The sequence below is a fragment of the Scardinius erythrophthalmus genome, assembly GCF_964197995.2.
Source record: "Scardinius erythrophthalmus genome assembly, chromosome: 15".
Classification (NCBI taxonomy): Eukaryota; Metazoa; Chordata; class Actinopteri; order Cypriniformes; family Leuciscidae; genus Scardinius; species Scardinius erythrophthalmus.
Window position 1 is genome coordinate 34,338,528 of NC_138235.1, and position 24,332 is coordinate 34,362,859.

The following is a 24,332-nucleotide window of genomic DNA, read 5'->3' on the forward strand; positions in this document are numbered from 1 at the left end:
TCAACCAATCACAACAGACTGGGCCGTCTGACCAATCAGCAGAGAAGACCAATCACAACAGACTGGGCCGTCTGACCAATCAGCAGAGAAGACCAATCACAACAGACTGAGCCGTCTGACCAATCAGCAGAGAAGACCAATCACAACAGACTGTGCCGTCTGACCAATCAGAACAGATTAAGCTCTCGGAAAGGAGTTTAGAGAGACTGAATCTTTTACTGAACAGTTTCAGACACTGTGGGCCTGTTTACACCTGGTCACTTCATGCGTTTTTACTGATCGGAAAGCTATCTGATGCATCAAAACAATTCCATTTACACATGCCCACATAAGTGTGTCTCCGCAAAATGGATATAAATCCGATCTTCAATTCCTGCGCTATGTGCAGATTTAATGGAGTTCACGTCACCGAAAGCAGAAAATATGAGCTGCATTTTATTGATCATCAGCTAATTTCAAAATCAAAGACCGCAATAGGAGAGAGCGTGGCAACAGCACTGGTAAGATCATTTACTTTTAATAATGATGATTGTGCGTCTGCGACTTACTTCACTTTCACAATTGTGGCAGTTTGCTGAAGAGATACTCAGCTTCTCATCTGCGGTGATGCATGTTGCATAGCACTGTCATATCCGGATATGACATGACATATAGCCTAAAACACGCTCTCACACGCTTTATTTCTTAGCTTTGTTGGGAGTAAAGTTTACATATGTGGTTTTCAACAACCAGATTCCAGTTTCGTCTGGAATGTGACTCAGACCTCCTCCTGATGTTGTTTGAGACGATCGGATTTAAATCCATCTCGAATGCGTTTCGGAGGGCATTTACACCTCTGGGGCCAGTTGCACAAACCTCTAAGACTAGTTTTACAAGTAAGACATACATTTTTTTTCTTTAAGACTCTTCATAGTTTCATTTAAGTCAACATGAAAAAGTAGATTGGCCTAATTTGATTCCAGAAAGTAAGATTGACTGCCCCTGACTAACTGCTAGTGGGTCATAGAGCATAAGACACTGTCTTAACATAATGGCTGTTATTGTAACCGGCCCCTGTGTCTTTTCACGATCGGATAGCTATCTGACCAGAGAAAACACATGAAGTGGGCAGGTGTAAACAGGCTCTGTGAGATAAGAGGTGATACTGAATATTATGAGAAAATGAAAGTGTTTTTTGACTTTGGATGCATGCAAGCCTATTGTAAGAGTTTTCAAAACAAAATTAGGAAACTTTGAAATTGCTTAATAAGGGGACACATTAAAAAGGTAATTGCACACGAGCTGCCTGATTTGAGATGTCTTTCATGCTTGTAGCACAAATGGTGCTAGATGAGTTACGCACCAAAATTAATGTTCAGAGTTGCTTTAAATAGCCTACCCTTTTAGTCAGCATGTGCATAGTTGACATTTTGTAACTCTTTCTGTTTGGATCTTTCTGTAAACTCTCTCGCTCTCTCTCTTGTCTCTGCAGGTCATCTAGCTGGCTCCAGGCCTCTCCCATCACAATGACCAACCAAACAGACTCTGTCAATCCCAGCCACACTCTGTTTGACTGCTTTGTCCAGGCGCAGACGTGTAAAGAGACACAGCAGAACTTCATCGAGCTCTGTCGCCACCTGGAGGTCGACCCCAGGGACTACAAGCACTTCTATAGTAAACTGAAGGAGAAACTCAACTACTGGAAGGCCAAAGAACTCTGGCAGAAGATCGACAAGAAAGCCGCCCATCCGGACTACGAACAGGGCAAGGCGTGTCCCCAAAACAAGGTACCCTAATAACCTGAATATTGTCAGATGTTTCCATCTATGAAGTGGTTTAACACTGGGAAAAGAAACCCAATCACTCTCTCTTTCTCTGTGTCAGTGTTTAGTGTTGGGTGCGGGTCCCTGTGGTCTCAGGACAGCGATCGAGTTGGTCCTACTGGGCGCTCAGGTGGTTGTGCTGGAAAAAAGAGCCTCTTTCACTAGAAATAACGTCCTGCATCTGTGGCCCTACACCATCAAAGACCTGCAAAACCTCGGCGCGAAGAAATTCTATGGAAGATTCTGCAGCGGATCCATTCATCACATAAGTGAGAATCTATATAAGCAACAGGATAGTTTTGTTGAATATGTTTTTTGTTTTCATCATCAAATGAATTACATTCAACATGACATGTGCTTCCATAATGTAGCCTAACGTATCAAAGTTTTTTTAATATGTTTTTGAAATAAGTCTCTTCTGTCTCTTTCGATTTATCTGATCAAAAATAGGGTGAAAACAGTAATATTGTGCAATATTATTACAATTTTGATCCTTCAGAAATCATTCTTATATGCTGATTTGCTGCTCAAGAAACATTACTTATTATTATTATCAATGTTGAAAATGCTTGTGCTGCTTAATATTTTTGTGGAAATTGTGATACATTTTAGGGTTCTTTGATGAATAGAAAGCATTTATTTGAAAGAGAAATCTTTTGTAACATAAATGTCTTTACTGTAACTTTTGATCAACTGTATGCGCCCTTACTGAATAAAATTAAATGTTGTTAAATTAGGATCAAAGTGAAACTTTGAAAGTTCTTGTTTTATTGCTGAAAATGCACATGTATTCACTTTAATTCAGGAATAGTAATGAGGTCTGTGCTTCTCTATAGGTATCCGTCAGCTGCAGTTGATTCTGCTGAAGTTGGCCCTGATTTTGGGGGTTGAGGTGCACACAGGCGTGACCTTTGAAGGTCTGCTTGAACCATCAGGATCCACAGGTACAAACCAGCTCTAGTTGTTGTGGAAAGGTCTGCAGTCATGTAGTTGAAAAATAATGTTTGTCCTTTAACTTTTTGCCTTATATCTCTTTTCTTTCTTTCTTTCTTTCTTTCTTTCTTTCTTTCTTTCTTTCTTTCTTTCTTTCTTTCTTTTTTTTTCTTTCTTTCTCAGGATGGAGAGCAGGGGTGTCTCCTAAGTCTCACACAGCTGCAGCTTTCCAGTTTGATGTTTTTATTTCAGCTGGAGGGGGAAGATATGTGCCAGAAGGTAACATTGTGCCAAATATAACATTTACACGGATGAGTGGGTTTTATCAAATCCACTTTCCCTTTCCCTTTGAAATTAATTTAAATATTGAATAAAATTTAAATTAAATATTTAATAAAATGTTTAAAAAAAATTGTTTTTCACTTTTTACTAAATACTTGGAATATTTAATTAAAATTTCATTTCATTTGATAATTTAATTTAATAATGCATTTTAATTTTTGTTTTAATTTTTTATTTTGTTGTAAAATTCCTAATGATCCTAATCAATGTATACTAAACACTTGGAATATGGTATTTAATTCAATTCTATTTTATTTAATTAAATTTATTTTTTATTATTTTATTTTATTTTCATTGTTTTATTTTGTTGTAAAAACCCTCATTATCCAAGTCACAGTTTGTACTAAATTCTTGAAATATTTAATTTAATTTTATTATTATTATTTTAAATAAATGTAAATATTTATTTTTTAATTTCTAGTTTAGTTTAGTTTAGTTTAGTTCGAGTTTTTATTGAAACTTTCCCTCTGTTGTTTTCCCCATGTCTTCAGGTTTTAAGATAAAGGAGCTCAGGGGGAAGTTAGCCATCGGTATCACTGCAAACTTTGTAAATCGCCATTCTAAACAAGAGGCTCGGGTGCAGGAGATCAGCGGTGTGGCCCGAATATACAACCAGAAATTCTTTCAAGCACTTCAGTCTGAGATCGGTACACACACACACACACACACACACACTTTTACCTTATCTCACTGAGAATATACCATAGACTGTTTTCATTCGTTTTTTACCTTGTGTCATATTTAGCTATCTGTTGAGGACATGTTTGTTTCCAAAATATAGTTTTGCAATATTTTCAAAATATAACCCACACGCCCCTTCATCTGTCCTGTTGTTTGTCGTGTTTTTCAGGCGTTGATCTAGAGAACATTGTCTACTACAAAGATGAAACCCACTATTTTGTGATGACTGCAAAAAAGGCGAGCTTGATAAAAAAAGGAGTTATAAAGCAGGTATGATACACAGTTTGACACATGCAAAGACTTTGAGAATACTTCATAGAAAAGCTAAACAGAGCCTAGAAAAGAGAGCCTTGATTTTATCAGCAGAGGTGTATGGTGACGTTTCAACTTGTTTTCAGCTCACATCTACACATACAAACACATTTATCAATCCTCACACTGTTGTCCAGCTATTCTTGTCCTCTCCTGTCACTGTATTCTCACAGGAATAGCTGCAGTCAGTTGCTATTTGTGTTCTGATAGAAATTCAACCTGTATATTGAAGTGCAAATGGAGTACAAATGAAATAATGAAAGTCTAAAGGCCCAAGGGCGATAACTACGTATAAAGAAAATGATAAAGATACATTTCTAAAAATCATTCTCTGCTAAAGAATAGCAGAGTTCACACCAAAGCTATAACTACTGTATAATTGATGATATAAGAAATTATATAGAGAAATGATATCGTTGGAATCACTTTCAGAATGATTTTATCCAAATGATGAACAATAAAAACATTGACAGCCAATCAGAATCCATCCTGCTGTAACGAGCTCAAGCATTTAAAGTGACAGACAAGCACGCGCTTAGAATAAACAGAGCGAGATCGTCCGTTGGTGTTGACGCTAAGATAGTTATCTTTATAGTTCTCGTTCTCAATGTGAACGGGCCTTAACATTAAACCCTCCTTGCCTTGATCAAAAACGTTCTCGTTCTCAGGACTTCTCTGATGCCGAGCAGCTGCTCGCGTCTGCAAACATTAACCTGGAGGCTCTGCAGGAGTACGCATACGATGCTGCCGACTTCTCCACAAATCACATGTTGCCGGACATGGAGTTTGCGAAGAACCACGCGGGGCGCCCTGACGTGGCCGTGTTTGACTTCACCTCCATGCACAGGGCAGAGAACGCCTCTCTGGTCAAGGAGAGGAAAGGGAAGAAACTGATCATCGGATTGGTGGGAGACTCTCTGGTAGAGGTGTGTTATTACCATAGTGTATGAGTAAACATGATCAGTGTTAAATTTATTATTAATGACAACATTATGACATTTATTGATTGTTACATTATTTAAAAATGAATTGGCGACCACAGTGGTATCTGCAGATATTAGCAATTTAATATAGCATTTACATTTATGCATTTGGCAGATGCTTTTATCCAAAACAACTTACATTGCATTCGAGGTACACATTGTTATCAGTTCTTGCTTTTCCTGGGAATCGAACCCATGACCTTGGCATTGCTAGTAATGAGAGTACTATTTCAAGACTGATTTTTAAACTAGGGGTTTCAAATGTGCTAAAGAGTCTTTGTTTGCACTTTATAATGTTCCATTTACAATGGACTGCTTGCACAACTACTTCCTAGTTCTTCTTATTACAAGTCGGGAGTTTCCAGTAACAGCGTTCAGCACACCTACATATTTTATTATTACTACGTTTTATGGCTGTCAATTGATTGAAACAGTGAATCATGTTCTCTGCGTTAACATGAATTATCTTGAACCTGCTGAAATGGTCCTATTTTCTTTCCAACTTTGAATTCTGAATAATAAATACATATATGTCCCCACTAACTTGCAGCAGTCCAGTGCTCGTCTTCTCATTAACGTTGTTTTCTCTTACTGACCATATTTCATACCGGTTGAGTGTACATTTTTAAATGAATTTGACTGATAAAAAGAATTGCTTGTGTGCGCTGGTGCTTTTTTTCTATTCTTTTAAAATATTTGAATGAATGAATGCGCTGGCGTGCCTTAAATAAATGTAATGATGTTAAATATTTAATTAATCTTAAACGGTAACGCACACAGCTTAGAGGAGAAAAACAGTCTACTTGGAATACTGATTAAGAATTTTGTGCGTAAACATGTAAATTACATTCAGTAAAATGATTGACTATGAAAAATGACACCGAATAGAAAAATGACACCGAATATTTTAAAAATGACACAGATTAAATATTTAATTCAAATAAATAAATGTTCGTACTTCATACTTATTCATCAGGTCACTAGTTTAGACGAGCACTGTGGTGAAATAATCACGCATGATTAACAGCCGCTGCTTTCTCAGATCGGCTTGGATTGGATCAAAACTTTGTTTCGTTGAGTTTGGTTTAATGTAAGCACTATTTAAACAATACAAGTAAAACAGTATAGATTACATAATACTGTCCGTCATATTGGCAATAGCCATCAAACCTAATTATTGCTATCATAATAGATAGACTAAGAGATATTTATATTTTATTTTTATTTTATTATTTTATTGCAGCCATTTTGGCCTCTTGGCACTGGCATTGCTCGTGGTTTCCTGGCTGCGCTTGACACGGCGTGGATGGTCAGGAATTGGGGAAAAGGTTTGCCACCCCTGCAGGTGATCGCGGAGAGGTACAGAGTTTTTACGCCGTTTATAATGTTACAAAACATTTCTATTTTAATTAAATCTTCTGTTAAAAACATAAATTCCTTACCATCCCCAAACTTTGAACGGAAGTGAATGTATATATCGATATAAAATGCACAAATGATTCAAATACTGCATTAGTGCATTATGCTGTGTATGTCTTCTACAGGGAGAGCGTGTATCAGTTGCTCTCTCAAACGACTCCAGAGAACACCAGCAAGAACTACATGGCCTACAGCATCGATCCATCCACGCGTTACCCAAACGTCAACCTGTCCTCTATCCAACCCAGACAGGTCCTATACACATACTTACACGCATGCAAAAGCTGCTTGAAGTACCTAGCAATGATTAGTAATTAATGAAAGTGTTTTTTTCATCAGAGAGTTTTATTTAAGTCTGTTTGTGTTCAATTTAAAGGTCAAGCGTCTGTATGAAGTAGAGGATGAGAGTAAACCCAACAAACAGATGAAACCCAACTTAAAATCTAAACCTAGAAAAGGTAAATGTCATATGGCACATACTTTAACTTATAAACTTGTATATTACTTTATCTTATATACACAAACCCTCATATATACATACTTATATATTACTTTATCTTATATACACAAACCCTCATATATACATACTTATATATTACTTTATCTTATATACACAAACCCTCATATATACATACTTATATATTACTTTATCTTATATACACAAACCCTCATATATACATATGTATATGTAACTTGTATCACTTTAAATTATAACACACTGAGGGTGTATTTAATATTTTAATTGAGTATGTTGAGGAAAAGCTATAAAAAATGTTTTCAACAATTCAAAATAACGTAAGATATCATTGTTTTCAATAGTATGCATCATCTGTTCATATATGTTAACATATTAGCGTTATGCATCTGATTACATGTCAAAAATGTGTTTTAGGGTTTCATAACCCGATGAAAATGCACAGAGGCACAGACCTTACGGTGAAGTGATGAACTAAATGTGTGTGTTTAGACTCTATCAGACGTCTGGAGGAACTGCTGTCCTGGTGTCAGAAGAACACAGCGGGGTACGAGCACGTGAAGGTGAAAGATCTGAGCGAGTCCTGGAGGTCCGGCCTGGCTCTCTGCGCTCTCATCCACAGCTTCAGACCTGAACTCATGTAAGACCACCTGACCATCAAGAAACAAGAGTATTCGCATAATGGATTTAACATGCAGAGCCCAATTATGTTATGATAAACTGTTGCTTGATACACTATCGTTCAACAGTTCGGGTACAGTAAGATTTTTTTTTTTTTTTTTTTTAAAGAAATTAGTACCTTTTTTTTTTCATTTATATATATATATATATATATATATATATATATATATATATATACAGTGAGGAAAATAAGTAGTTGAACACCCTGCTGTTTTGCAAGTTCTCCCACTTAGAAATCACGGAGAGGTCTGAAATTGTCATCGTAGGTGCATGTCCACTGTGAGAGACATAATCTAAAAAAAATAATCCAGAAATCACAATGTATGATTTTTTAACAATTTATTTGTGTGATACAGCTGCAAATAAGTATTTGAACACCTGCGAAAATCAATGTTAATATTTGGTACAGTAACCTTTGTTTGCAATTACAGAGGTCAAACGTTTCCTGTAGTTTTTCACCAGGTTTGCACACACTGCAGGAGGGATTTTGGCCCACTCCTCCACACAGATCTTCTCTAGATCAGTCAAGTTTCTGGGCTGTCGCTGAGAAACACAGAGTTTGAGCTCCCTCCAAAGATTCTCTATTGGGTTTAGGTCTGGAGACTGGCTAGGCCACGCCAGAACCTTGATATGCTTCTTACAGAGCCACTCCTTGGTTATCCTGGCTGTGTGCTTCGGGTCATTGTCATGTTGGAAGACCCAGCCTCGACCCATCTTCAATGCTCTAACTGAGGGAAGGAGGTTGTTCCCCAAAATCTCGCAATACATGGCCCCGGTCATCCTCTCCTTAATACAGTGCAGTCGCCCTGTCCCATGTGCAGAAAAACACCCCCAAAGCATGATGCTACCACCCCCATGCTTCACAGTAGGGATGGTGTTCTTGGGATGGTACTCATCATTCTTCTTCCTCCAAACACGTTTAGTGGAATTATGACCAAAAAGTTCTATTTTGGTCTCATCTGACCACATGACTTTCTCCCATGATCATCCAATTGGTCATTGGCAAACTTAAGATGGGCCTTGACATGTGTTGGTTTAAGCAGGGGAACCTTCCGTGCCATGCATGATTTCAAACCATGACGTCTTAGTGTATTACCAACAGTAACCTTGGAAACGGTGGTCCCAGTTCTTTTCAGGTCATTGACCAGCTCCTCCCGTGTAGTTCTGGGCTGATTTCTCACCTTTCTTAGGATCATTGAGACCCCACGAGGTGAGATCTTGCATGGAGCCCCAGTCCGAGGGAGATTGACAGTCATGTTTAGCTTCTTCCATTTTCTAATGATTGCTCCAACAGTGGACCTTTTTTCACCAAGCTGCTTGGCAATTTCCCCGTAGCCCTTTCCAGCCTTGTGGAGGTGTACAATTTTGTCTCTAGTGTCTTTGGACAGCTCTTTGGTCTTGGCCATGTTAGTAGTTGGATTCTTACTGATTGTATGGGGTGGACAGGTGTCTTTATGCAGCTAACGACCTCAAACAGGTGCATCTAATTTAGGATAATAAATGGAGTGGAGGTGGACATTTTAAAGGCAGACTAACAGGTCTTTAAGGGTCAGAATTCTAGCTGTTTGACAGGTGTTCAAATACTTATTTGCAGCTGTATCATACATATAAATAGTTAAAAAATCATATATTGTGATTTCTGGATTTTTTTTTTAAGATTATGTCTCTCACAGTGGACATGCACCTACGATGAGAATTTCAGACCCCTCCATGATTTCCAAGTGGGAGAACTTGCAAAATAGCAGGGTTTTCAAATACTTATTTTCCTCACTATATATATATATATATATATTTTTTTTTTTTTTCAAATAAATTTTCGAATTTTCTATTAATTAAAATAATTCTGGAAAAATATCTCACGGTTTCCAAATATATATATAAGCAGCACAACTGTTTTCATCATTGATAATAATAAGAAATGTTTCTTGAGCAGCAAATCAGGGGTGCGTTTCCCGAAAGCATCGTTGGCCAACTATGGTCGCAAGTTCCGTCGTTACCAATAGAGTTCAATGGACATTGCGATGAACTTGCGACCATATTGGCCAACGATGCTTTCGGGAAACGCACCCCAGAATGATTTCTGAAGGATCATGTGACACTGAAGACTGGAGCAATGATGTAAATTCAGCTTTGATCACAGGAACAAATTAAACTTTAAAATATATTAACATAGAAAGCAGTTATTTTAAACAGTTTTTTAAAATTGCCTTGGTGAGCATTTGAGACTTCTTTCAAAAATATTAAATAATCTTACCGACCCCAAACTTTTGATACACAATGTACACAATAAGTGCATACAAATAATATGCATGCTGTCCTCTCTTTCAGTGACATGTCTCGTCTTGATGAATATAACATCACTGCGAACAATAAGCTGGCCTTTGACATCGCGGAGAAAGTGTTTGGCATCGCTCCCATCATGCATGCTGCTGATATGACCACTTGCAGAAAAATCGACCAGCTCTCAATGGTGGTCTACCTCACACAGTTACGCAGCGCTCTCACCGAGAAAGACACACCAGCAGGTAATGATGGGCCATTCATAATTATGAAAGGCACTTATAATGGTTGTCCGAAATATATAATAAAACAATTTGTTGCCTTCAACAATGCGGACACTATTTAAAAGAGCGGACAACAACTAACAAAGAGAAATATGAAACGCAAAGCATAACAAAACACAAATAACATAAAACATAAAGAGGCTGCTGTGCTGGCTGGCCCGTAAGTCTTTCATCTCTCCCCTTTCTCCTCCAAATTGGTGTCTTTTATCTGCCGATTTCAATCAGCTACCTTTCAAATGATGAACATGTGCGTCAGCCTAACAGAAAGAGAGCATGCGCGCACCTATATAGATAGAACGACGCCAAAGTAAACAAGGGAGGAACAACAAAACAACAAGCATAAGACACAGACTAAACCACAGACCGTAACAGAGATTTCAATACATGATCTGTATGGACTATAGAGGCAAACTCTTATAATAGCAGCGCTACTGTCTCTTTAAGATCCCTTCCCAGCATGCACTGCTGTGAACAGGCAGTTTTCTGCTGTAGTCTGTAGTCTGACAGCAGCGGCTGCAGCAGCAAATGCACTCAGCTGGGGAGAAATCAGCTGCTTACGGGGGATTCGGTGGGAGTGGATCTGATTCCAGCCTCCACACGCACCGCTTTATGAGACGGATTTTGAAACGCCATCTGTAGAAGAGGAATCACAGCCGTTAGAGGGGCTTTAGGGAGCTGGATTCAGCGTTTAGTTGTTGGATGCTGTGTTTGGGAGGGGATCTCACACAGATGTTCTCCAGGTTGAGCTGTCACTCACGCAGGCTCTGGATGTGTGTATTCTGGGGAAGGGGGTGGGATCCAATACAGCTCATCTCTAACACGCCACTGCAAAGCGCATATTGAATGTGACGACTCGTATTTGTTGCGGTTTAAAGGGTAGGAGGATATTTCATTCGGTTTTGTTTTTTGTTAACGTAATGGTTATTTTTTTTTTTTTTCAGTTTGCTTCCATTTTTATGTATTGCTGAAATGATTTGATCAATTGCATCTAAATTGCATCTAAAATGCACAGTTTATGTAAGGTTGTTCTGGATTATGAAATAATATATTGCATTTAAAAGATTCTAAATTATGCTTTTCTTGTTCACTCGTGTGTGTTTGTGTGGAATATGTTTGATGTTTAAAATTAATTTTATGATATCATAGCATATTTAATGTACATTTTTCACAGTGTTTTCAGTGTTGATTTTTGTACGTTTAATTTTATTATTTTTTATTATTTGTATTAAAAATGTTTGTATTATTTAATTTAAATGTATTATTTATTTATTTCTATATTTTTATATGTTATGAGTTGTAGGACTACAATTAAAGTACAATACTCTTAGGGTTTTGCTGCAATATGAAAAGCTTAAATAATAGATCATGTTATGGGACAGATTCAGTTGTTTTTTTTGTTTATTATCTGGAATCTGTTTTTATGGCTTTATAAGCATTTTTACTTTACATAAAAATGTTATATATTTCTTTCTTTGCCTCAAAACTTAATGAATGCATTTTACTTTACTTTTAGCATTGCGTGAGTAAACATGTAAACAAATCTACAAATATAAATGTGAAACTATTTCTGGGAGACAATTACTTGACATATGTTTCCATTTATTTTCTTCTCACTATTTCCATTCTTCTTGTCTTCCTCAGAACGCTGCAACAGCCTCTCCCCCAACAATACCCTCTCGCTGTCCAGAGCCCGTCTGGCCGTCTCCTTCATCAACACGCTCAAGCGCAACTCCCTCCAGAGACGCAGGGTACGCAAACACCTGCGTGTTATGTAAAACAAACCCCCATTTTGTTTACAGTGTAGCAGTGGCGCCTGTCAAAGGTCATCTTTGGTGTATTGGGTTAAATAGAGCATGAAATCATGTGCAGTCTCTGTCGTAATGAACCACAACATTAGGAAAACACTAAACGCCCCCATTACACACAGCTGTTGCCACAGCCAAATACTCCCATGCTGCGGCCACATTGAGGAAGTTACACAAGAGAAAGCGAATAATAAAAGGACAAGAGAAAGGGGGATGCTAGTGTTTGCTTGCTGTCCGTTTGCAGTGCATGATAACGGTGAAATCATTGTTTATTTCTGTCGATCTGCTGTCGCCACATTACGTAACCTGAGCTATAAATGAGATCATCTGACCCGTGTCTCTCAGGACCGACTGGCATCGGAGAAAGGATCAAGAAAGCAAAAGATGAAGGAGAAAGAGGAGGAGAAGGATGTGAAAGAGGAAAAAGTAAGGGTTGAAATATAGTTCTTCATTTAAATGGTGACTAAAGTGTTATTGTGACGCGTTAAACACCTGCTTGGAGTGAAGACAGATATTCTCTTGTTATTTCTGTGGTTTTTGGCTGTAAATGCAACAAATTATAGATAGAACTGTAGATACAATATGGGTGGCTTGATTACATATCAGCTATATAAGCTATATAAATTAGCTCAGGTCAGGATCAAAAATTAAATAGGATTGTGGCCAAAAGTGTCCACTGTAGTGAATTCCTTTTTTTATTAAATTTAATTTTGAATTTTAATTTAAAAATATTAAAATATTATTTAATAGACATATATATCTACTTATATGAAATAATTGTATTTAAAACTTGAAACCCCAGTAGTAAACAGTAGAGAGCTTTTTGTTAAAATTGTTAAAATATGGAGTGTTTATTACATCTTTTGTGCATTATTTATAGATAATTTAGTATTTGATTCGATTTAAATGAAATTTGAATGAAATAAATTAAGTATTTGTACACTCACACACACAACTTTGGTTCCATTTGTCACGTCTTTTAATTCGTTGCTGTATATTCATTATCAGTGCAGTATCTTAAACCGTTGTTCATGTCCAGTGTGCGGCGCCTGTGGAACCGATGTCCTCATCAGAGACGTGTGGCAGTGAGCTCTGTTATTTCTGCAAGAAGCATCTGTACGTGCTGGAGAGAGGAAGCGCCGAGGGCAAGTTCTTCCATCGCAGTTGTTTCAGCTGTTATCACTGCGGCTCCACCCTGCGGCAGGGCGGATACACTTTCCACTCCGACACGGGTAAGCCCAAAAGAACCAAAGCTTCATATTTTATTTTATTTTTTATATATATATATATTTTTTTTTTATTTATTTGTTGTACTCATTTCATTTAACTAAATCAAGGTAACTAATTGTTAAATCATGCGCACGATTTAGTAAAACGAGGGCGGAATAATTATATTGTGTCCACGATTTACTTCAAACGAGGGCATGAATTAGTAAAACGTGCTGACATATTAGCAAGTCGTGGGAATGATTTGTTAATTCGTGGCCGCGATATATACATATTATTTTCCCACGTGTCATGGGGAAGTTTTCTTTTAGTTTAGTTTCGTAGATCAAGGGCTAATAGTAGGTACAATGTAGGCCTAACTAAGTTCTGAAAATAATAAATATTTCAGCATTATTTTTCGTTTTTTTACATTACGTAATAAATGTTATTTTATTATTTATCATGCACTTGTTTCTCATCTGCTGTCATAAGGACTGAAACATCTTGATGTTAAATAAAATATTACATAACCTTTTAAAGCTATTCATAACTCGTACAGTGTGGAACACTGTCTTATTAGATTATGGCTATTACGACACATGTAAATTACAGTCAACCTCCAGTTTCACCTGTGGTCCATGATTCTTACATGATCCTGCTTTCCCAACAAGAAAAGTGGGGCTTGTTCAATAATTCACTGCTCGTTTGAGAAAACTGCATGTGCATGCATCCATGTTACAGCCCTTCATATTTACAGCTGCTCCTGAGCATGTTGTTGAATTTGATTTGTCTTCAGGGAGATTCTACTGTGAGCAGCACTCAGTGGCTGAGGAAGAGGAAGGTGATGAAGGTCACAGAGGCTCACAGGTATGAATCACATCAGAGCTAATGAGACGCTTGATTGCCTCCTATTTACTGTCGGATCTCTTGTGTGAGGATACTGGGAACGTTAATTATTTTTAGTGTCGATATTGCACTGACAGTGTGGGTAGCGTAATAACTTTCATTAGCAAGTCATTGTTCTGTAGTTCATGTACAGAGAAATATATATGAAATATGATTTATTTGGACATGATACCATAGGAATACTATGGGAAAACTCTATGTGACTGTGGAGTTGCTAGAGTGCTTTCTGTGGTTGTGGGTAGTTTTTTTTTTTTTTATGGTCTTGATAGACCGATGGTCTTTTCTTCACTGAGATATATTCAGCCATTTTGTTATGACGAGATCTAATGTGGGTCAGCTGCTGCGTCAGGGAAAACATTCCTTTCCTCTCTTGCTCTCGAGTAAAATAGTGTTTTACCGTGTGTGTGTGTGTGTGTGTGTGTGTGTGTGTGTGTGTGTGTGTGTGTGTGTGTGTGTGTGTGTGTGTGTGTGTGTGAAGAGAAATTCTGTGTAAAGCTGTGCTTGTGGTATTGGATTCCTAGTGGTTGGTCATAAGACTCCTCAGAGCTGATGCAGTTTTCTGTGAGCTGATGATATTTTTTTGCAGTCACTGTTGTGTTGGCAACTTATTAGGTAACTGTTAGGTAACTAACAGTTACCTAATCTGATGACACTACTACTTATTTTAAACAATCATAATACAAGTACCCAAATGAAGATGAGAGTGCTTAGCCAACATGTGTAACATGCATCCTTGTATTTAGGTCCCATTTAGTGTTAGTTGGGGAATTTTCGTCAAAATAAGAGTAATTCCAATAGGAACCTGTGATCAGGAATTTTGCACCGGGTTCAACTTCTGTGTGAGTTGTGCTTCATATATCATTGCACTATTGACCATAGACAATGGACATTTTTGCCTGTGAAGTTTTGCTTATGTGACTGTACCTTGACTGTGATGGTAACAAACTTCAGTATTCAATGAGGTGAAGTTATCTTAAAATGTTATTATTTAGGTAGTTTGCTTATTATTCATGTTGGCTGTTTAGCTATAGGGATTGGACAGTTTAACACATTCCTCTGACTGATTCTGAAACAGTTTCATGAACAAATCGATTATTTTAGTATTTGTAAAGTAATACATATTTGGAAAAAAAGAAATTTAGTTTCATTTGCAAATGATGTAATAGTTACCAAGTAAATTTAAAACGACACTTACAAAAGGTATGTTTACACAGACTTTTTAAAGGGGTGGTTGATTGCTATTTCACTTTTTTCATTTTAAATACTGTGTAATGTTGCTGTTGGTGCATGAACAGTATCTGCAAAGTTGCTGCGCTGAAAGTTCAACGTAAGCAGAGATATTGTCTTTTAAAAATCAGGAAGTTTAATGCCTACAAAAACGACTCGAATGGGACTACAACGAGATACTTCCCGGGTTTTATACGTAACTAACCCATACATTTACATCAACCCTCCCTCCGGAACATGTTCTGCTGTCGAAGAGGAGGAGTTATAGTGGAGAGCTGTAGCTGTCAGGTCTTCTGTGTTCAGGCTTCCTACAGACGCTGTAGTTCGTCAACAATGGTTAAAATTTAAGTTTGATTATGTTCCTGACAATTACAATCGTAGTTTAGCTCTCTGTGCTGCGCATTTTACGGAAGACAGCTTCCAGAATCTACACGAGTTCAATGTCGGATTCAACAAGAAACTATTACTCCAACATGAAGCAGTTACAGCTTTAAAACCAGAGGCCACAACCTGCAAGTAAGATTTAATCATTTTAAATGTATTAGCCTGTATAATTTAAGACGTACATTTTAGTTTTATCAAGGATGTAAAAAAATGCCAGCGCTGGCTTTAGATGCGTATAAACATTTTGGACCCGAATTTGTATATGTACAAATTTTGTAAACGTATTTTCCATGTATACTTTATGACGTAATTTTTTGATTTGATCAAGAACACAAACCAATGCCAAAGCTGTTTGGTTAAAGTAGCTAGTTAGTTCGATGTTATTTTGTGTGTATAAGAAACGTGTACAAACTTAAAAAAATTATCGCAACGGCAAACTTCAGCTGCTGTTATCATATGTACACCTAAAGAAAACGACAAACTGAGTAAACTACCGGTAAGTTTTGTGAATAGTTAAACGGTTGTTCATTCTATCAATAAAACAATTTCTTTAAAAAACGGTATTACTCAGTCATGTATTCAGTTATATTAAATGTTTAATCAGGGGGAAAGCGTATCTCAAAAGCTAACAAACAGCAGTAGCATTTTCAAGTAACAGCGTGTGGAAATACTTTGAGAAAATAATAATAATTAAAAAAATTACCATTCAGAAACGTTTAGTAAGAGCCGTGTTTGCGGAGATTCTGCTTGACTCTCTTCATCACCGCTCTCTGGGTCTGATTCTGGCTCAAACTGAGGCAATATTGACACCATTACATTTGACCGGGTCCGAGCACATGTAACTGTCGCCCGTAAAGGTAATGGGCGTGAAGATTCCGGACGCAGCCAATTACAACACACCGGCCGAACTAACCAATCTGAGCCTATTGCCTGTTTCTGAGGGAGTGGTTTCATAGACTCAGGAAGTCAACCGGTCGTTCAAATGACAGAGGAGGAACCGGCTTACAATAAAGGTGAAATTTATGAAAAATAAGGCGTTTTTTAACAAACGAAACACGAAGACATGTTATATTGCAGCCCATAAACACAATCAAGCAAAGACAAAAGGCAGTAAACCACCCCTTTAATGACTTTCCAATTCTTATTAGCCTTTAGTCTTTTTAGCGGTTGATCTGATACAGTTTAAAATATTAACAAAACTCCTAATGTTAATTTTTTACATGCCATATGACCTAGTCAGTAACTGAACGGATTCAACTCCCACAGTTAGCTGGATGTGTTTGATTCTTTCAGAATCGTACTACACTGATCACGTTGTTGTTTTTGATAGATGCTCTTCAATATGCTCAACCATGACCATTCTTGACCTGAAATCTAAAATTAACCATAGAAGAAGACACTGATTAAAAAATATGAAGCGCAGCGCAGCTGTTTTCAACATTCATTATACAAAGTGTTTCTTGAGCAGCAAATCATCATATTAGAATGATTTCTGAAGGATCATGTGACACTGAAGACTGGAGTAATGATGCTGAAAATTCAGCTCACAGGAATACATTACATTTTACAATATATTAAAATAGAAAACAGTTATTTTAAATTGTAATAATATTTCACAACATTACTGTTTTTACTGTATTTTTGATTAAATAAATGCAGCATTGGTGAGCAGAAGAGGCTTCTTTCAAAAAGTAGTAGGGATGGATGGATGGATGGATGGATGGATGGTAGTCTACATGAATTGAACAAGCTAACATTTGTGTTCACGAACACAGAATATATCTCAGGCCAACAATAATGTCATGTTTTTCTGTTTTCTAGAATCATGTTGAGAACAGTCATAATGAAGAGAATGATAAGGAAAAGACACAAAATGGTGAAACTGTAGAGATGGTATCGCCTCCTCCACATGTCTCTGTAAAGCGTAAGGGCTCATATAAGATATCTGTTGACCCTGACTTCGAAGAATCGAATGAGTGCCCTACTCCCACAGAGCAAGATGACTATCTGTCACCTGACGTTAAGGAATCTCATGAACCACACAAACCCTCAGAGCTCAATCCAGAGAGCACAGGCATTGAGAGCCAACAAAATAACAGCAGCCCGTCAGTTCCAGTGCCGGCCCCGCGAAGTTCAAGAGCTTCGCCGAACCCTCCGCTCCCAAAACCTCGCACTGTCCATAACGTGGTGCCAGAACCCTCAAATATCCCAGAGGAACCTGAGGAAACGCCTGGCTCCAAACCCAAACCGTCCCTGCGCAAACTTCAGCTGAGCGAAGAGGAAAAGGCTGACCTTCTCAGCCAGGATTCAGACTCTGAGACGCCCGCCTCGTCTTCTGCAGCCTCCACCTCCTCTTCCTCCAAGCAGCATGAAGGAGTCGAGGAGGAGGGATACTGGAGCGGAGGCATCGCTACACGGAAGAGCTTGCAGAACCAGCTTAACCGTCGCTGCGTGAGAAGGAGGAGCGAACCTCCGCCCACCATCCAATCGCAGCACGGAAAGACGCGCTCCAAGTTTTCCCCGTGGAATCTGTCTTCACCACGGCTACAGCAGCGCTTCAGCGTCCATCGAGTCGGACCTTCAGGTTGGAAGCCCAATATTTTTGTACTTCTTTCTAAAAGGCTTTAGGTTAAACTTGATTTTGATATGAAATCAAACTTGATTTTGGTATGAATTCCCTTATCAGAACAAACTCAACCAGACCATTATGTATCAGAAGATGATAATGAAGAAGGTGTGGACGATGACGAAGAAGAGGACGAAGAGGATCTTCAAGAAGAAGATCATTTTTTGGATTGCAAGGTGGGAATATGTTTAAATTAGTTTCATTCTGAGACCTAGTCCATAACTTATTTAGTCAGAAGACCAAATTTCCATCCATACCAACCAGATTTTATAAACATAATTTACAAACAGGTAGGATTATACAATTTTGTTTTGTTTTGTGATTTGCAACTAGCTTGTTTGTGAAGCTGCACAATTTGGCCAAAAAATGTGTGATTATATTAACATGACTATAATAATAATAATTATTATAAAATTTAAGTTTAAAAAAATAAGTATTCTATATTAACATGACTATAAAACTAATAATTATTAATAATTACAAATATTTAAAAAAATAAGTATTATTATTGTAATATTTCATTGTAAAATAAAAACAGAGTATTTGATAAAAGATCATATAATAAATACAAAAAAATTATACTGTACAGCTGTAAAATTACTAATATTTATGTCTTAATTTCTTCATTTTCATATAATTAAGCTTTTATTTTGGCAGAAAAGCACTGAATCATGATCATGAGATCATGTTTTCTGGTAGACTGATTCAATTCTCCCAAGAAATTGTTGACTGTAGGTTTGTGTTGTATGTGTTCAGGGGGGCGATTATGAGATTACCGAGTCAGAGAAACGGGACCTAAAGAGGATGAAAACTCTGGAGCGGAAAGCTAAAATGAGCGAAATCCAGCGCTTCCACAAAGCTCAGGTGAGCAAGATCAATCTATACTGTGCAGATTGTTTCCCATAATGGTTAAAAACAAAAAACACATGCCACAGAAAAATACTGAGATGAAAAATAGAGTGATCTGAATTTCATTCTCATTTGGTCTGATACTGTTCTGGTTCTGACACCTACACAGACGATTCAGAGACGGCTGGATGAGATAGAAGTGACCTTTAAAGACTTGGAAGAGAAAGGAGTGGAGCTGGAGAGAGTTTTGAGAGGAGAGGCTGGTATGACATCTCATCCATCTACATGCACCACTAATGATTTCACTTCGTCACATTATACAGCAGTCAGAATGTGTGTGCGCTAAAACTCTCACTGAAACCCAGTGAACTTGTTAACCCCACACTTGCACGTCACCAAGACGTACCAAGATTATTTTGTTTTCAGAGTTACAATAAGAGTTACATTTACTGTGTAATACAGCCGGGCATTTCGATTCAATATCACTTCATTTGGATATGTATTTCAGATACAGTACAGTCCATTTTTATGAAGGAAAAACTAATGTTGTAAACTTTTCAGTTGGTACAATTAACAACTGATTTGTATTCGAGCATTTACATTGCACATAAGGCAGTTTTTATAATGATAACATTTGGACAATAATATTAACTCTTTAATAGGGGTGTAACGCTTCACAAAATTCACGGTTCGATACGATACACTGGTGTCACTGTTCGGTACGTTTTCGATACAGCAAAAATAAAGTAATGCCAGAGAAATTTCCTTGATTTTAATTTTTGTAATTAAAACTAACATCATAAAGTATTTTACTTTGAGTAGTGATGGAGCTATACTTGACTCTTCTTAGGAGCATATAAAACAAATACAGCTCCTTATAAAAAAATGAAATGTAATATTGTAGTAGTAATAAACAAAGGTTTATTTTATTTCAGATTAGCATTTGAGGGCAGCAGTTTTATTAATAAGTTCGAAATAAAACCGACGTTACTCGAAAGCACAATGTTTGTTTCTTCCTGGTTTCCACGTCAGCGCTGTTTGATTCGTTAATAACAGAGAAATGTGAATGCTTCTCACTAGACCTCAAAGCGATGTTATTACATCAGTGGCGAATTCAAATGCGTTCTGTACTGGATCTCTATTAACGCTGTGTAGTAACAGAGTCGCTTGATCAAGATGCATTGGTCCAAACTGATGACGCACAAAATAAGGAGTAGCGCAGTTTCGTTCCACTTTAATTACGTTTGTCATTTGATGTTGGGCAATGTTGTGGTCGCGCCAGCGTCCCTTACATTGAGCGCGCTTGCCACGCGCCTACATTTGAAATAGCGTCATTTTGGTCGGCAGGAAAAATGGTCCAACAAACCGTTCGGTTTGTAATGCGTACCGAAAACCGAACCGAAAATGAATCTGTAATATAGTGAATATATATTTAACAAAATGATCCTCTCTTCATTTTTCTAGCTAACTGTTGAGTTATGGTAATTGAATGGCTTTTTTGAGGCAAATGTAACGTTACGTGAAGTTGTTTGTTATAAAATTGACAGAATTTGAAAACTAAGACTTTGTTTCATATAAAAAATCATTGTGAATTATTGGCTCTACAAAAAATGTTCAGTGAAATTTTGGTTCACGTTTTAGAAAAGGGTCCAATTCTCACTAACTATTAACTATGACTTTTGACTCAATAATCTCCTAATTACTTTTTATTAATACCGGTAGTTAGTAAGGTAGTTGTTAAATTTAGGTGTAAGGTAGGATTAAGGAATTAGTGGTGGAAATTTTGATTCTTTCCAGAGACTCGTTCATTTTCAGTTCGTTCACCAAAATGATTCGTTCAGACTCGTTCACTGATTCGTTCAGTGACAATTTCTTCATAAATACTGCAGCAGGTGGCAAAAAAGAGTGTATTTTATTATATGTTTTAACGAACGTATTTACTTGTTAAAAAAAATGATTTGGCTTTGTTAAAATGTGTGCCTTATTTACTAAATTAATAAAATAAGTCTAAATAAGAGGTTCAGATGACCAAACCAAGGTTTTCTTGCATAATTAACATTTTAATTGTTTGGTCAGACATACACATTCATAAATCTGGGATTATATTAAACGTTGAGTTATGTTATGTATGTTAAATATGATAAACAATTATACGCACACGCACACCTATAACTGCGCTTTGAATGAGATTGAATCACATGACCGATCAACCCAGTACTCTCATTCACGAACGAAAGTACCAGTTTGATCAATTCGTTCACGAACGAGATCTCTCTCTCGTTCAGACTCGAAACAGAGCAATCTCGGTCAGTGACGGGCGTATTCGTTCATTAGATCCAACCAATTACATGCCCCTTCACAGCCCTAACTGAAATGTTATTTGCTGACGTTACGCAAATGAGACCTAACATATTTTTGGTTTGTTTTAGTTTTTAGAGAAGTGCATATGACATGAATAAAACGTAATTAATTAATTTTTGATCATACAAAATGAACACAAGTAGTAAAGTAAATTTTTCAAAGTGCAAAATACCACAAAACTAAGTCTAAAACACACAAACAAAAGAAAAGAAAAGCAGGTAAAGAGAAGTGTAAATTTAAATCAAGTAAACCGTCAAGTACAAAATGACAATGTTAATTTGTCTTTGTTATATTTAACCATGCTTGCGTTATTAAACTGTTTTCATTACAATGGTAAAGTGTAAATTTCCTTCTTTGATGCAAATATGCTGACTACACAAACCCAGCTCTATCGGTTCGCCACCATTATCGTTCAAACAACTGGTTCTTTTCGTTCACGAACGACATGTACCAGTTCGTTCACGAGAAGATCTCTCTCTCGTTCAGACTCAAAACAAAAGCAACTCGGTCACAGTCAGTGAAGGGCGTATTCGTTCACTACATCCAACAAATCACATGCTCCGTCACATCTCATAATCGAACGCTATTGGCTTGAGGTTTAGTCATTCTTGACAGGTTGAAAACACAGAGCTACCCGGTTCACTGAGCTGCGCATGCGCTGCAATAGCGCCGCGCGGCGGTGGAGGGAGGAATTTCAGTGAACGAGAAATATGAGTCAATGGATTATGTGAACGAGAACGATTCGTTCACCTAAAAGATTCGTTCAAAAAGAACGATTCGTTCACGAACGTAACATCACTATAAGGAATGTAAAATATCTTCATGCAGAATAAGGCATTAATATGAGCTTTATAAGTACTAATAAACAGCCAATATCCTAGTAATATGCATGCAAATAAGTAACTAGTTAATAGTGAGAATTGGACCCTAAACTAAACCAAATTTTGTTCATGCATCATCTGAAAAGAGCATAGACTAAAATATTGATTCTTTGGATTTAAGAATCTATATCGGCTCATCAAAATGAGTATGGATTAAAATTGAGAGATCAACCCAGCACTACTGTCTAACTTTAGGACAATTCAGCAGATGTTTTATTAACGTATAAGAGTTTCATTGAACGTGAATATATTTTTTTTTTATCAGATGCTTATATGCAAATACGTAACTTGAAGCTTTAATTTATGTTTCTCATTATGCAAATGATAAAATGCTTGAAATTATTTTTTTTGCATATACATTTATTTAAATTATATTACTTCGAACTTTTTGTGCCCTGCATATAACTCCTTCAATACTGTTTTAAAAGCATCTCAGGATGCACTGTAAGCTGATTTAGAGAAGCAAATGGGTGACATAGTGTGGCGAAGACTGAGGATAAAGGAGATCTTGTAGGTGTCGTAACCTCCTGTGTATGTGTGTTTTAGTGTCAGGTGACCCTGAAACGATTGACCAGTGGATTGATCTGGTCCAGGAGAAGAACAATCTACTCTCAGAGGAGTCTGATCTCATGGTGGCGTAAGTCTGATCACTGTTACACTCAAAAATAGGCACAAGTTGGGTTGAATTGATAAACATATTGGTTGTTTAACCAAGTGGTAACATCAGCATTAATGCAATGCACATTTAAGGAGCTCAATAGCAGTTATTGCTCAAAGTGCATCATTTATTTTTGCATGTGTAAAGGAAAACCTCTCTGAAAGCCAGCTCAGTCTCGTTGCCCTTGGAAACCTCTCTTCTGCATGTCTTTGAGCACTAATGCTTAAGATGAATGCTCAGAGTGGCCTCATTTATTTAACCCACCGCTTTGCATGTATTTATCATGGATTGGCTCTGAGTTAGAAACTAAATTACAGGCTGTGCTAACAGCAGCATCGTATATTTGTGTGATTCTGGTTTTGTGTTTCAAAGGTCTCGACAGCTGGAGCTGGAAGACAAACAGAGCATGTTAGAGATGGAGCTACGGCGATACATGGAAATGGATGGTGGGAAATTAAAGATAATTCTGTTCAAATTAGTTTGATTCTATTTCAGTTTGTAAATGGTCGCTAATATACCATGTTCTGTACATGTAATTATATAAACATTATATTCTCTTTATGTAATACTCATTTAAATAGTCATGTGTTCTTCTGACAAATGAGTTTGGATTTAATTACAAAAAGTCCATCTGTCAGTTAATATGAAATTACAAAAGCTTAATGTGTAATAATAAAAAAAATATATATTATTATTATTATTATAATCTTGCTGTTAGTGCACATGCTCCAATGCAAAGCAAATGCAAGACAAAAATGTTATATTGTATTTAATTATTTAATATTAAATAATTCTAATTAATTTAAATAATTTAATAATAAATTAAAATTAAATTATTGTTCATATTGAAATACAGTGTTACTTGTCATTATATTCTCTTTATATAATAGTCACTTTAATAGTCCTGTGGAATGAATTACAAACAGTCCACCTGTCAATTATTTTTAAGTCATAAAAGCTTAATGTATTAAAAATATTTTTAAATAGAGTTTATTGTATTAAATTATGCAATATATTTCAATCATTTGAATGAATATTATTATTATTATTATTATTATTATTATTATTGAAATACTGACATTTCTAATTTAGTATTAATTTGGTTTTAAATTCTTAATTCTAAAGGCCTATTTACACCAAGGACGATAACTATAACAATAAAGATATAGTTCTAAAAATCTATTTAAAAATAAAAGAATAGCAGACTCCACACCTCAACTTCAACGATAACGGCACA

At 36.8% G+C, this 24,332-nt stretch overlaps 1 protein-coding gene across 3 annotated transcripts in view; it reads left to right on the plus strand.

Moving 5' to 3' along the window:
* mical1 (microtubule associated monooxygenase, calponin and LIM domain containing 1) overlaps positions 1–24,332 on the plus strand; it is a 45,844-nt gene that overhangs the window by 13,890 nt on the left and 7,622 nt on the right. For all 3 annotated transcript variants that reach the window (XM_081386468.1, XM_081386469.1, XM_081386470.1), the window contains exons 2-23: positions 1,472–1,766; positions 1,864–2,071; positions 2,639–2,746; positions 2,919–3,014; positions 3,569–3,724; positions 3,928–4,028; positions 4,739–4,996; positions 6,297–6,412; positions 6,598–6,724; positions 6,849–6,930; positions 7,440–7,587; positions 9,957–10,153; positions 11,834–11,940; positions 12,343–12,423; positions 13,037–13,229; positions 14,000–14,070; positions 17,542–18,304; positions 18,407–18,522; positions 19,103–19,210; positions 19,365–19,458; positions 22,984–23,074; positions 23,468–23,541. In XM_081386468.1, coding sequence (XP_081242594.1) covers positions 1,506–1,766; positions 1,864–2,071; positions 2,639–2,746; positions 2,919–3,014; positions 3,569–3,724; positions 3,928–4,028; positions 4,739–4,996; positions 6,297–6,412; positions 6,598–6,724; positions 6,849–6,930; positions 7,440–7,587; positions 9,957–10,153; positions 11,834–11,940; positions 12,343–12,423; positions 13,037–13,229; positions 14,000–14,070; positions 17,542–18,304; positions 18,407–18,522; positions 19,103–19,210; positions 19,365–19,458; positions 22,984–23,074; positions 23,468–23,541 — 3,556 coding nt within the window. In that variant the 5' untranslated portion in view covers positions 1,472–1,505. The remainder of the gene's footprint in view (positions 1–1,471; positions 1,767–1,863; positions 2,072–2,638; positions 2,747–2,918; positions 3,015–3,568; positions 3,725–3,927; positions 4,029–4,738; positions 4,997–6,296; positions 6,413–6,597; positions 6,725–6,848; positions 6,931–7,439; positions 7,588–9,956; positions 10,154–11,833; positions 11,941–12,342; positions 12,424–13,036; positions 13,230–13,999; positions 14,071–17,541; positions 18,305–18,406; positions 18,523–19,102; positions 19,211–19,364; positions 19,459–22,983; positions 23,075–23,467; positions 23,542–24,332) is intronic.